Consider the following 13730-nt stretch of genomic DNA (forward strand, 5'->3'; position numbering starts at 1 on the left):
GTTATATTCTGTGTATCTAGGAAAGATTCCAGGACTTTTTTAAAGCAATCCACTGAGCTGGCCAGAACCAACTCTTCAGGGAGTCTATAACACATTTACACAGCTCTGACTGTGAAGAAACCTTTCTGTGTTTGTAGATTACATTTCTTTTCCTCCAGACGTAAAGAATGCCCCCTTGTCCTCTGTGATGACCTCAGGGTGAATAACTCTACACCGAGTTCCCTATATGAACCACTGATGTATTTATACATGGAGATCATATCCCCCCTTATGTATTATACATGGAGATCATATCCCCCCTTATGTATTATACATGGAGATCATATCCCCCTTATGTATTATACAGGGTGATCATATCCCCCCTTATGTATTATACAGGGTGATCATATCCCCCGTTATGTATTATACATGGAGATCATATCCCCCTTATGTATTATACATGAAGATCATATCCCCCTTATGTATTATACATGGAGATCATATCCCCCCTTATGTATTATACATGGAGATCATATCCCCCCTTATGTATTTATACATGGATATCATATCCCCCTTATGTATTTATTTAGAGGGGTGATCATATCCCCCCTTATGTATTATACATGGAGATCATATCCCCCCTTATGTATTATACATGGAGATCATATCCCCCTTATGTATTATACATGGAGATCATATCCCCCCTTATGTATTATACATGGAGATCATATCCCCCCTTATGTATTATACATGGAGATCATATCCCCCCTTATGTATTATACATGGAGATCATATCCCCCTTATGTATTATACACGGAGATCATATCCCCCTTATGTATTATACATGGTGATCATATCCCCCTTATGTATTATACATGGAGATCATATCCCCCCTTATGTATTATACATGGATATCATATCCCCCCTTATGTATTATACATGGTGATCAAATCCCCCCTTATGTATTATACATGGGGATCATATCCCCCCTTATGTATTATACATGGGGATCATATCCCCCCTTATGTATTATACATGGAGATCATATCCCCCCCTTATGTATTATACATGGAGATCATATCCCCCCTTATGTATTATACATGAAGATCATATCCCCCCCTTATGTATTATACATGGAGATCATATCCCCCCTTATGTATTATACATGAAGATCATATCCCCCCTTATGTATTATACATGGAGATCATATCCCCCCTTATGTATTATACATGGAGATCATATCCCCCTTATGTATTATACATGGAGATCATATCCCCCTTATGTATTATACATGGTGATCATATCTCCCCTTATGTATTATACATGGAGATCATATCCCCCCTTATGTATTATACATGGAGATCATATCCCCCTTATGTATTATACATGGAGATCATATCCCCCTTATGTATTATACATGGTGATCATATCTCCCCTTATGTAATATACATGGAGATCATATCCCCCCTTATGTATTATACATGGAGATCATATCCCCTCGTATGTATTATACATGGAGATCATATCCCCCCTTATGTATTATACATGGAGATCATATCCCCCTTATGTATTATACATGGTGATCATATCTCCCCTTATGTAATATACATGGAGATCATATCCCCCCTTATGTATTATACATGGAGATCATATCCCCCTTATGTATTATACATGGAGATCATATCCCCCTTATGTATTATACATGGTGATCATATCTCCCCTTATGTAATATACATGGAGATCATATCCCCCCTTATGTATTATACATGGAGATCATATCCCCCTTATGTATTATACATGGAGATCATATCCCCCCTTATGTATTATACATGTGATCATATCCCCCCTTATGTATTATACATGGAGATCATATCCCCCCCTTATGTATTATACATGGAGATCATATCCCCCTTTATGTATTATACATGGAGTGTGACGGGAGCGACTTTTGGGGGTGGGGGGACCTCTGTGTCATCTCCCCAAATCATTATGTTTAACACACCCTGTGCCTGTTAAGGGTTACAGGGTGTGTATGTGAATGTCTGAGTCCTGTGTACAGTGTGTGTTTCTTTGTCTAGGCCACATGGCTGTCCATTGTCTGTTTACCATGTGCTACCCCCCATTGTGCTGTGTCTTCCTGTCCAGCCAACTATTATGGGATGTACTGTTTGTGTATTGGTGTGGGGGTTGGTCAATGTCCTTTGCCACATGGTTGCATCCCATTGTTCTGTGTCTGGTTGGATGGGGAGGGGTGATGAGGTGTTTCCTGCCTATACTGTAGCCCTTCCCACTGAGAGGGTGGGCTGATGATGTATTTCCTGTTCCTGGTTGTGTTTCCCCGCCCTCTGTATAAAACATGTTGTTTGTGTAAAATAAAGAGTTGTTGGCTTCCTGTTTTAGTAAGAGCTGGGTATTGTCTATTTTCCTGAGGGATTTCAAGGGTGTGGTCCGTGGACGGTGTTCGGACAGGGGAAGTTGTGCTATAACGGAAAAACCAGTGCGGTCTGGGTTCCGGTTCCGTTACATGGAGATCATATTCCCCCTTATGTATTATACATGGAGATCATATCCCCCCCTTATGTATTATACATGGAGATCATATCCCCCCTTATGTATTATACATGGAGATCATATCCCCCCTTATGTATTATACATGGAGATCATATCCCCCCTTATGTATTATACATGGAGATCATATCCCCCCTTATGTATTATACATGGAGATCATATCCCCCTTATGTATTATACATGGAGATCATATCCCCCTTATGTATTATACATGGTGATCATATCCCCCCTTATGTATTATACATGGTGATCATATCCCCCCTTATGTATTATACATGGAGATCATATCCCCCCTTATGTATTATATGTATGCTTGCAACCAGCGACTATCTCATAAACACATAAAAAGGTAAAAAATATTTTTTAAAACCATTTTAGGGCCCTGTCACACTGATCAGTTTTTCAGTTAAATAAGAAAAAAGTGGAAGAAAAATGAATCCCTTTAAATCCTCTGTAATGCTTCACATCGGTCAGTTGCGTTTTTGGCTGCTTTCACACTACTCCGTTGCAAAAATGCAGTAAAAATGCATACTCTTCCGCTTTTTTTAACAGTATTTTCTTGATTGGGGCATTTCAGAAATATACTGCATTATGGCCAATAGATGGAGCTGACGATTCTAGGAAATACACATATTAGACCCATTATAGGGATTATTTGTGATGGATGTGAGGCAGTGAACTATTTATAAATAGACCCCATAGTCTCTGGTGATCAGGAGCATTGTGGATGTTTACAGTCATTAGAATCTGCAGAGTGCCTTTTCAGACCGATCCTATCTGGTAGACTGGTAAAATAAAGCGTCAAAATGTGTAATTTGCAAATATGGCTGCCGCTATGTACCTTTACAAGCTACACAGAGAAACAAGTCTTTTAATATATTAAACTGGCCTCCTTTCAAACATACAGTATGTATTTGTATCATTGTTCCTGTTTTAATAACTTAGAGATCCTTCTATTTAAGTCCATACAGCTCTGACAATAATCAGGGGGTGTTTCATGTAAGCAAATAACTGGCTAGATTCTGGGCTGTGACACACCTACCTCTTCAGACGCCGGCCTCTTGTTTAGGACCAAGGACTTTCCTAGCTCTACACAGTCCGCAATTCTCTTATTTCTTGCCTCAATTTCACTCTTTAATCCCTGATGATAACTCATGAGAACTTCCACGGAAGACACATCCCTAAGAATATATGGAAAACAGAAAAAATATGTAACTCACCCCTAGTATGAGAGACTAAAGCAGAACTCCAGGAATTAAAAAAAAACGTACTTTTGCGGGGTGGGGGAGCACACTGAAAAGGTTACATAGTTAGTCTGGCTGAAAAAAAGACAAAAGTCCACCCAGTTCAACCATTAAAAGAAAAAAAAGTTATCCTACACCCACAGTTGATCCAGAGGAAGGAAAAACACCCAGCAAAGCATGATCCAATTTGCTCCTGCAGGGAAAAAAATCCTTCCTGATCCCCCCCTTGTCCTCTGTGGTTAACTGCTCTTAACAGTGATTCTAAAGGTTGCAATTTAAAAAAATAACAAACATGTCATACTCACCTGCTCTTTGTAATGATTTTACACAGAGCAATCCGCGCTCCTTTTCTTTTTGGGTCCTCCCACCAGCGGTCCTTGCTCCTCCCCCCTGCCTAGCAAACCTCTTGCTATCCTCTGGACACAGCGACACAGCAGAGCACCGATCGCTGTACAGGACCTCTGTGTGAGGTCCCGATCATGTGATCACTGATTGGCCAATCAGTGATCACATGAATAGTACTAAACAAGATGTCACTTCCTGACATCATTGCTTACTACTTGTGAAATCTGTGAATGATCAGAGGTCACATGGTACAAGGCTATTCACAACAGCCTTGTACCATGTGACAAGCTGTGACCAATCACAGAATTTGCAGTATTTCTCAATGGCTGCAAAAATGCAGCCTAGTGAGAAGGAGAAATGATTGCCTTTACAGCCTTTATGGGAGTAAAAGCAAACACTATGGTGACACTGTACTGTTAGGGTGAGAGTATGTTAAAAAAAACATAAATAATAATAAAAAAAAAATAAAAATGTAAAAAAACATTTTTGAAAAATTATAATTTTTGGTTATAAACTAATTTGGGTAATTTTTTTTTTTACTAAAAAGATAGATTAATACATTTTGGCCAAGATTTATGACGAAAGATTATTTATTTGCAAAATTTTATAAGAAAAACACTTTTTTTTTCAAAACTTTTGGACTTTTCATTTATATAGCAAAAAAATAAAAATCCCAGCGGTGAATAAATACCACCAAAATAAAGGTTTATCTGTCTCAAAAAAATGCTAAAAATTCATATGGGTACAGTGTTGCATGACTGCAATAGCACTGATAGCACTGAAAGCTGAAAACTGGCCTGGACTGGAAGGGGGTGAAAGTGTCCGGACTTGACGTTGTTAAGTAACAAAATGGAAAGATTTAGAACCTCTGTCAAGTCTTTATTCTCTGTGGACCCAGTAAGGAGTTTTCCCTGCATGGCCTGTCCCAATGGCAGCTTTGTGCACTACATAGTCTCATTTTTAATGGCTGCTTATGCCAACCATCATTCCACAACCCCTTACCTGGGTTTCTCTGCAGTTCCAATCTGACAGATAATACTGTCCATCCAGGAGATCAGGTCCTTCACAAGACCCAGGAACTTCATGCGGTCACTGGTAGTGGTGATCTGCAGCCTGCATTCTTCACAGGTGGTTAGCAACTCCTTCCAGGAACGCATTACTTCCTGCTCACTGGTGACAATGGCAGCCGCATTCTCGCCTGCATATACTGTGCGCAGTTGGGCAGCATTCTCCTGCAGCTGTCGTACCTGGGCATCAGAGAAAAGGCACAGGGTAAAGCAAGGGTTGGCATGAAAACGATTACGGCCAAACAGTGCTGCATTTTTCAACAATGACAACCATAACAGACGTAGTTAAATATATGATCCTAGGGTCTATGAACATGATTAAACAGGTGGCCACAGAACCACAGACCATAGACCACAATTCCTTTTTATTTACCCAATCCATGATGCTAGGGATTTCAACTGTCTGCACTTTACCAGGATTACCAGAGCTAAAAAAATTATAAAACTTTACAGCTTCTTTGGAAAAATTGAGAAGCACCCTGATCTTTTAGAAGAAAGCTAGCAGAGGGGAACCTATTGACAAGAGTGGAGTGCAGTGTGCAAGTGGCAGAGGCCAGAAGCAGCACCACTGATAGAGTGGAGGGAATGGTTATGATGGTGGAGAAAGGATTTGGTGCTGGATGTCAAAAGGTATGTACTGTTAGCAAAGTCTTCATGCTGGATGCTGGGAAGGATGAACTGTGGGCAGGAGGTGAGACAGCTGGGGAGGGATGTGCTGTGAGTGGGCAGTGAAGAGCTCTGATTGGCGTGGCACTGGAGACTTACTATTCCCACTCACATGCAAAGCTCTGACCAGTATGGCAGATACAGGGAGGACTTTGCCTGTGGCTCTCTACACTGGTCATGAGACCTGCCACATGTCAAGTTCATTGAGGGAGTTCACATGATCTTGGTTCTGCTCGCTACTCAACTGAGTCATGCTGGTAGTAGCAGGGGTTATCTTCAGCTGGTCTACAGTTTTTTGTTTGCCAGTAGAAACAAAAAGAAGAAAAGGAAAAGGATTTTACGGTCAATCTAAAAAAAGGATTTTATGAGTTCAAAAATCCTATTTTCTTTCTCATCCACTGAGGAATATGGGAAGTCCAAAAGCCACCTGAAGAATATTACACCCAAAGTGGACATAAGAGGCCTAAACATTCACTTGGTAGACCTTGGGGGACATGGGAACAGAGGACTACCCTTGCAAATCTAGTAAACAGAGGCTTGATGCTCAAAAGCCCAAGAACCACTCACAGATTCACAGATCTAGTACAGTGCGCCTTGACAGGAAAGAGTAGAACCTGATCCTTGAGACCACGTGGCCAAAAAGTCACTTCCAGTCCAGCAGGGTCCAGACACGGCACTCTAAGTGCCAGGCTGAAAATGGCCCCGCTAGATAGCTGCAATTAAACAGACCAGCTCTAGCAGAGAGAGTAGAGTCTTGATTGGAGAAAAAAGATTCTAGCAAAATTAGATTAGACTTTTACTTGCAGAGCTGAGAAAAAAGTGTCACCTTCCTAGCAAAAAAAGCATGCTGGTAGTACCTATCCTGGGAAGGCCTACAGTGTTTCCCAATATCCAATCCTTCTGCAGAAAGTATAACCAGAAGGTGAATGACTTCCTGCGTCGCCTACACCGATTACACCGAGGTCTGCATGAAACAGGAAATCTAGCATATGCACTCATGTGGTGTCTAAATAAAGATTTTTCTTCCCACAGCTCACCACCACAGTTTGAGAGGATAACAGGGTAAGAGGATTCTAAAGGTTATTGTTTTTTTGTTTTTAATAACAAACATGTCATACATACCTGCTCTGTGCAATGGTTTTGCACACAGCAGCCCCAATCCTCTTCTTCTTGGGTTCCCGGCTGATGCTCCTGGCTCCTCCGCCTTGACCAGTGCCTCCAATAGCAAGCCGCTTGCTATGGGGACACTGCTGTGTGCTTACTCCTGAGCCCCACTCTATGCGTCCATAAGATAAATAGAGTTACATCTCGGTCCCACTCTCTCCTTATTGGCTCACTCGCATGATTGTCAGCAGTGGGAGCCAATGGCTCCTGCTGCTGTGTCTCAGCCAGTGGGGAGAGAGAGACCCAGGACAGCCAAGGCTCCCTTGCACATTGCTGGACTGAGAGAGGGGCTCAGGTGAGTATAAGGGAGGGGGCTGTGGGGGGAGCAGCACATAGGTTTTTTCACCTTCATGAATAGATAGATAAAGGTAAAAAACCTTCAGCCTTTACAACATTAAAACTCTAAATTTGTGTATATTTTGCACAGAAATATAATACAAATAAAAAACCTTCGGCCTTTACAACCACATTAAGGCCCTGAATTTGTGTAAATTTTGCACGGAAATATAATACAAACAAAAATAATACAAACCCCTACGTAGGATAGGCTTCTTCCTGAATGAAAGACAACCTAGCAAAAAGCATTTTTGGGCATAGTTTGAATTCAAGCCTACTAGGGGCCATTGGTCTCACAAATGTATCTGTATGATAGACATTGGTAAAGAAGTGAAAGAAAAACTCACCTGAGTGACAAGGACCTGAATGTCATGTTCAAAAGAGCTAAGAATTCGCTGCAGTGAACCAGCTGAGAGGCGAGCTTCCTGTGCCTTCACCTCTGGGATCCTCTGCTTCTTCTCCTCCACCTGGGACAGGACCTCTTTGCAGTCATTAAAGAACTTCTGTAGTTCATGAGAAGCAGACAGCATCTGCGCTCTTGTCTCCATCAGTTCCAGCAAGTCCGCCCAGGCCTCATTCACACCATCTTTCCACTCTGCTATGGTGGCTGCATCCGAGTGGCCATAGTCAATGAGTTCATCCACCATCTGATTCACAGCAGAGATGCGTTCCTGTCCTATACTGCCCGTCTCAGTGACAAACTCTGTGAACTTCTCCTGAAGAAGCTATAAGAGATGAACAGATGATATGTAACTTGGATGGTAATTTAAGTGATCATATTTGAAAATTGTAAACTTTGTGAAGTTTATAAAAGAAAAAGGAGCTCATCTTGATGGGGATGACACACTGACCACTGACATAAGTTGTGGGATACCTTTCAGCTGGCTGGCTAAGGACTACCTGGGACAAACAGTAGGGGGGATCTAATAAAATTGGGGCACACAGAATCAGGTGCAGCTGTGCATAGTAACCAATCAGCTTCCAGGTTTTATTGTCAAAGCTTAACTTAACAAGCAGAAGTTAGGATCTGATTGGTTACTATGCATAGCTGCACCAAATTCAGTGTGCTCCCATTTTAGTATATTCCCCTCCCCAAGTGTTAGACAATGGGAACATAGTGTTGGGTTCAGTCTGAATGAAAACAGACATGTCACAGAGCAAAGCGAACTCTTCCTTGGTGTGTGCACTGAGCTACTCAGCTAAGTTCACCCTTTCCCACCCACTGCTTTGTGGGCACTTGGTGGGCATAGGAAATGTGTAAACGTTTGACGCTTAGGTGTACCCGACTAATCCCTAAGCTTGTTCTCAGTCCACTATCAGGGATAAGCACAGTGGTTAAGTGGTTAACACTTCCACCTAGCAGCAGTAGGGTCATTGGTTTGCATCCCAACCACAGGGCTCCCAGCATAGAGTTTGCATGTTCTCCCTGTACCTCCATGGATTTCCTCCCACACTTCAAAGACATGCTGGAAGGAAAATTGGCTCCTGTCTAAATTGGCCCTAGCATGTATTAGACTGTAAGCTCCTTGAGGGCAGGGACTCGTGTGAATGTACAATATACAGTGTATATAGATATATATGTAAAGCACCGTGTAAATTGATGGTGCTATATAAGTACCTGTAATAAATTAAATAAAAATGGAGCAGGTGCATTTAAAAGTGAAAACATGGTGATTTTTTGTTAGTTTTATCATTTATCACTATTTTTACTTGTTTAAAATGCTAAACATCTAGAAGGCACTGTTGCAGATTTACTAAAGGAACAAAGTACATTTTCACTTTGGTAGGGAAATTTCCCTTACCTTAGTAAAGGGGAAGATGTACTGATCTCTATCATTCAATCATATGCAAGCATAAATTCTGTTTTTATTTTGCTTGCACATGATTGGGTATTCTTTGCAAAGTACATTTTCAGCACATTAACTAAGGTAAGTACAATTTCCTTTGCAAAAGTGAAAATGACACTAAAGATATCCTTTTTTCTAGAAATAATCCATACATATCCACTACTTAATGACCCTGTAATTAATTTTTTTCTTAAAATGGTTTACTACTGTGTTTTTGTACCTCATTGGAATGTCCTCTGTGTGCTCCCAAACCTCTCCTTTCCCCATCACTTCTATTTGTTAAGAGCGAGATGTGCATGTTAGCTGCGGTCACATGCACCAATCTATGTACACTACAAATCCTATAGTGCTTCCAGGGAGCAAGCACAAGAGAGTGGCCACATTCCTACATACAGAAGGACCAAACATAGCCACTCTCTAACAGAAAGTCTGATGGAAGCAAAGATAAAAAAGGGATTTTTGTCCTCTTCCTTTCTTATGTACATTTCATTTCTGAACTCACAGGCAGGACATGGGATATAGAAATATCAGTTTGGGGCTGCTGGCTGGGAACTAACAAGGCACAAATTTACACATCAGTCCCTTCTTTTTAATGGCAAAAGGTACATTTTATAAGATACTAAAAGTCCTAAAAGCCTAAAGTTTAGTTCTAAAGTAACCCATGCTAAAATGTATTTATTGGGGGGTCAATGGAAAAAATATCTCTTTTATTAATGATGTAGGAAGAATTTCCCTGTGGTCAGAGTGCCATCATAACAGACAGCTAAAAAGATCACTGCTGTCATGCCACTGGCTCTGCCAAGTGGAATTGGATCCAAAACTATGCATGCACGTTCAGATAGGAGGTGAATCATCCACAGCTCAAAGGGCCCCTGACAACCTCTTGAGGAACCCTACAGTTCCACTGAACCCTAGTTGCACCATAACATTTAGAAAGGAATCCTTTAACATAGTTACGATTACAGCACAGTGGCTAAATGGTTAGCACTTCCGCCTGGCGGTACTAAGGTTGTTGGTTTGAATCCCAGCCATGGCACCTCCTGCCTGTAGTTTGCATGTTCTCCCTGTGCCTGCGTGGGTTTCTTCTGGGTTCTCTGGTTTCCTCCCACACTACAAAGACATCGGCTCCTGTCTAAATTGGCCCTAGTATGTGTATGTATGAATGTGAGTTAGGGACTTTAGATTGTACACCCCTTGAGGGTTAGGGACTGATGTGAATGTACAATATATATGTAAAACGCTGCGTAATATTGACAGCGCTATAGAAGTACCTGAAATAAATAAATAAATATTGGGGTTAAGTATGGTGCAAAACTCAAATTGGCATTACAGAATAGATTGCTTTCAGGTAGTACTTACTGTTACATGTTCAAAATCCTGGCCCAGCTCCGGAGACCCAGCCACCACCTCCTTCTCTGCAATCCACTGCTCCAGCTCATCCACCTCGCGGCTCAGCTGAAAGAGCCAATACTGCTGTTCCAGACGCCCCTTGCGCTCCTCCACCAGGTCCTTCAGAGACACGTAGAGCCGATCAATCTGAGACTGCCGCCTACTTATCTGCTCACTATGCAAGGACAGTAGTCAGCGCATTAGTCAGGAAAACCATGCAGAGAACACTTGCACATCATCATACTCTTAAGAATCATGAAACCCCTCAGCTACATAATCTTGTAATCTATAATAGCATTATCTACCAGAACACATAGTTGAAGCCATGGTGTAACATTCACATAAATTAAAGCATATATAAAACCAAGAAGAAAACTATTCTATATTGCAGCTTACCAGTCCTTAGATGTGGTGGCTGCATTAGGTTTTTTTTCGCATGGTGACCCTGCCAGTAGCACACTTCATTTCCTAGGGGGGACAATGTTCACCCACCCTACTGTATCAGGAAAATATGAGAGCAGCTCAGAAAATCAAATTAGGGGGTCAGTCCCAAGCAGGGGCGGACTGACAACTCATGGGGCTCCCGGGCAATAGAGGATCATGGGGCCCCTGTGTTCTTGCCCAAACTCAAAAAAGGTACCAGGGGCATCTCATGGGGCCCCCTACTGACCTCGGGCTCAAGTTTCCAAATGGTCAGTCCGCCCCTGGTCCCAAGGTAAGCATTGCCCCTCTATTTGCTCTGTTGACCATTGTTAATGAAACAGAGAGGGTTGGGAAATCCAAAACTTTAAATATGTCACGAGATCAAGAGGTAAGGGTTATGTCGTACACACCACAAGAAGATTGTACGCAAATGAGGAATGATGGTCCGATTATCTGATTGTTAGTATAGTGCTTTTGACAGCCGATTGCAACTTTTCATACGACAAAAACCAAGGGTGCAAGCTAGAAAATTTTTATTGTACGAGAACACATCTGATTTTGACAAACACATGATCGGAAGCATAGAACGGCCCCACACTACCTCTTCTACTATGCTAGTACGTAGCTACGTTTGCCTTTGTCGGCTGAGAAGTTTCTTACAATTCCAACTACATCATGATACGTGCTTTCATGGAAAAAGCAGACGATCAGCTGTCCGATTTTCTTATATTGTGTCCTAGGCTTAGACCATTCAGTGGGGAAAATGTTTTGGTGACAACTGTCTAAGATAAGAAATCCTTTTATTTTAGGCAGATTTCTTATTGTGTCTCTAAAGCTGGTCAAAGGATCGAATCTCGGCTGATTTAGAAGGGATCGGACAGGTTTTATTCCATCTATGGACAAGCTGACAACCAGCCTGTCAGTTTTATTTATTTATTTATTTCAATCACTGCAGGTAACTATAGCCATCAGCAGTGATCCTTGTATTCTGCCGGCCGGGAAGGCTCCCTTCTGACAGAACACAATAGCGCTGCAGGAGGGATTCTCAGTGTTGGTGGGGGAAACCGGGCAGTTATCTTTCCTAGAACACATGGTTACAGGAAAGAAAACTGCATGATGTATGGCCTGCTTAAGACAGGAAGTAAAGGTAAATTTCCCCGGCAGGACAAAGACAAAAAATAATCTGACAGGGGCTACACATACACTTTAAGGGTTAAACCAATGCATAATTACAGGTGCCAGTTACAGTGTTCTCAGTGAATTGTATAAGGGACAGACAGCAGCCTGAATAAACAGAGCACAATGTTTTATTTACCAAATGCAGCTCATATACACAAAGAGGATCTGATGAGTGCTGGAGGAGGAATACAATAATCAGGGCTGTTGGTGCCATTTGGATTCTCCCTACGTGTACAGAAGCTATGCATGACCACAGAGCACCTTCCATCTAACGCACAGAAAGAGTATAAGCACCCTTTGAAAATGAGCAGCTAATAAATTAAGTCTTGTTTGATTTTAAATAGAACCTGTGCTGAGAGAAATTTGCAGGCTGCCATTGTCAACCTCTCTTTATGAAAATCCTAACTTCCTGGTTGCCATGCTGACCCTCTGGCTTCTCTTGCCAACTCAAGTGGTGATATTTAATGTTCTAGAGTTCTAGACTCAATCCAATCACATTGTAGAGTTTTAAGAAATAGGCTGCACTGCTTGTACTGTACCCAATGAAAAATCCAACAAAAGAGGGATCACAACTTATAATGGTGACAGCAGGTGGATGAGGAAGTTGGGTGCAGAAATTTCTTCACAGGAGTCCCAGAGAGATTTAAATAGCACTAAATTGCTGATTTAAAGTGAACTTGCCAACCAAAAAAAAACCAATAAATGCAAAATGCCCAGTGCAACATTCACAAGGTGTCTGCTCATACATTAAGAAGTATGCGAGTAAGGCTGGGTTACACATGGGCCAAAAATTGTCCGAATGCGGTTGGTTTGTCATGAACTGGCAGACTTTAGCCCAGTGTATATGGCTCCGTGTCTGACAGAAGCCGGTCTCACAACTGGCTTCTGTTGAACAAGCATGCTGACAAACCAGCATCCAATCAGCACTGGCTGCCATTCGCTGCTAGGGCAGATCATTGTGTTCTGGCAGTGGGGCAGTCCCTCAGTCAAAACACAACAGCTCAGCTGGGGAGATCGCCACACTAGCGTCGCTTACTTAGTAGGGTGATCTGTCAGTTTTTTTTTTCTGTTCAGCCCACTGGGTTGAAAAAAAAAAAAAGACTTTATGCGTGTAACCAACTTTATCTTTGGGTCCCTGAACCCAAATGCCTTCAGCATGCAGTGCTCGGTTTCTGCTCCACATTGGTGGAGCTCTGGCACCTGCCTCCCAGAATGCTACTATGCAAGGTGGGCACCTCTCTCTTATGCTGACAAGGCACCCACTTGGCTTGGGGGAAGGGAGGGAATCACAGGTATGTGAGCCCTTGGGAGGCAGCAAAGAAGAATTTCCCTAGAAATAATAGTAATAACCAGGATCCTCCTGCGCTTTAAAAAGGAAGTGTACCTAACTTGAAGCTGCCAACACTCAGAACTGATACCTAAACAGTGTTAAATAATTACATAAATAGTGCAGAGCTCATTCACAATTAAAAAAAAAACTAAACCTCTAAGTGTGAATAAATACACTCAAAAGTGCAAAAGAT

At 41.8% G+C, this 13730-nt stretch overlaps 1 protein-coding gene across 1 annotated transcript in view; it reads right to left on the reverse strand.

Moving 5' to 3' along the window:
- The window catches only part of SPTBN4 (spectrin beta, non-erythrocytic 4), a 240366-nt gene that overhangs the window by 32895 nt on the left and 193741 nt on the right, over positions 1 to 13730 (reverse strand). Inside the window, exons 26-29 of the mRNA XM_089654174.1 lie at positions 10576 to 10780; positions 7717 to 8094; positions 5139 to 5383; positions 3590 to 3728 (exon numbers count right to left, since the gene is read on the reverse strand). Coding sequence (XP_089510300.1) covers positions 3590 to 3728; positions 5139 to 5383; positions 7717 to 8094; positions 10576 to 10780 — 967 coding nt within the window. The remainder of the gene's footprint in view (positions 1 to 3589; positions 3729 to 5138; positions 5384 to 7716; positions 8095 to 10575; positions 10781 to 13730) is intronic.

Source organism: Staurois parvus, unplaced genomic scaffold (genome assembly GCF_062004578.1).
Source record: "Staurois parvus isolate SC_StPar_1 unplaced genomic scaffold, SC_StPar_1.0 ptg000746l, whole genome shotgun sequence".
Lineage (NCBI taxonomy): Eukaryota > Metazoa > Chordata > Amphibia > Anura > Ranidae > Staurois > Staurois parvus.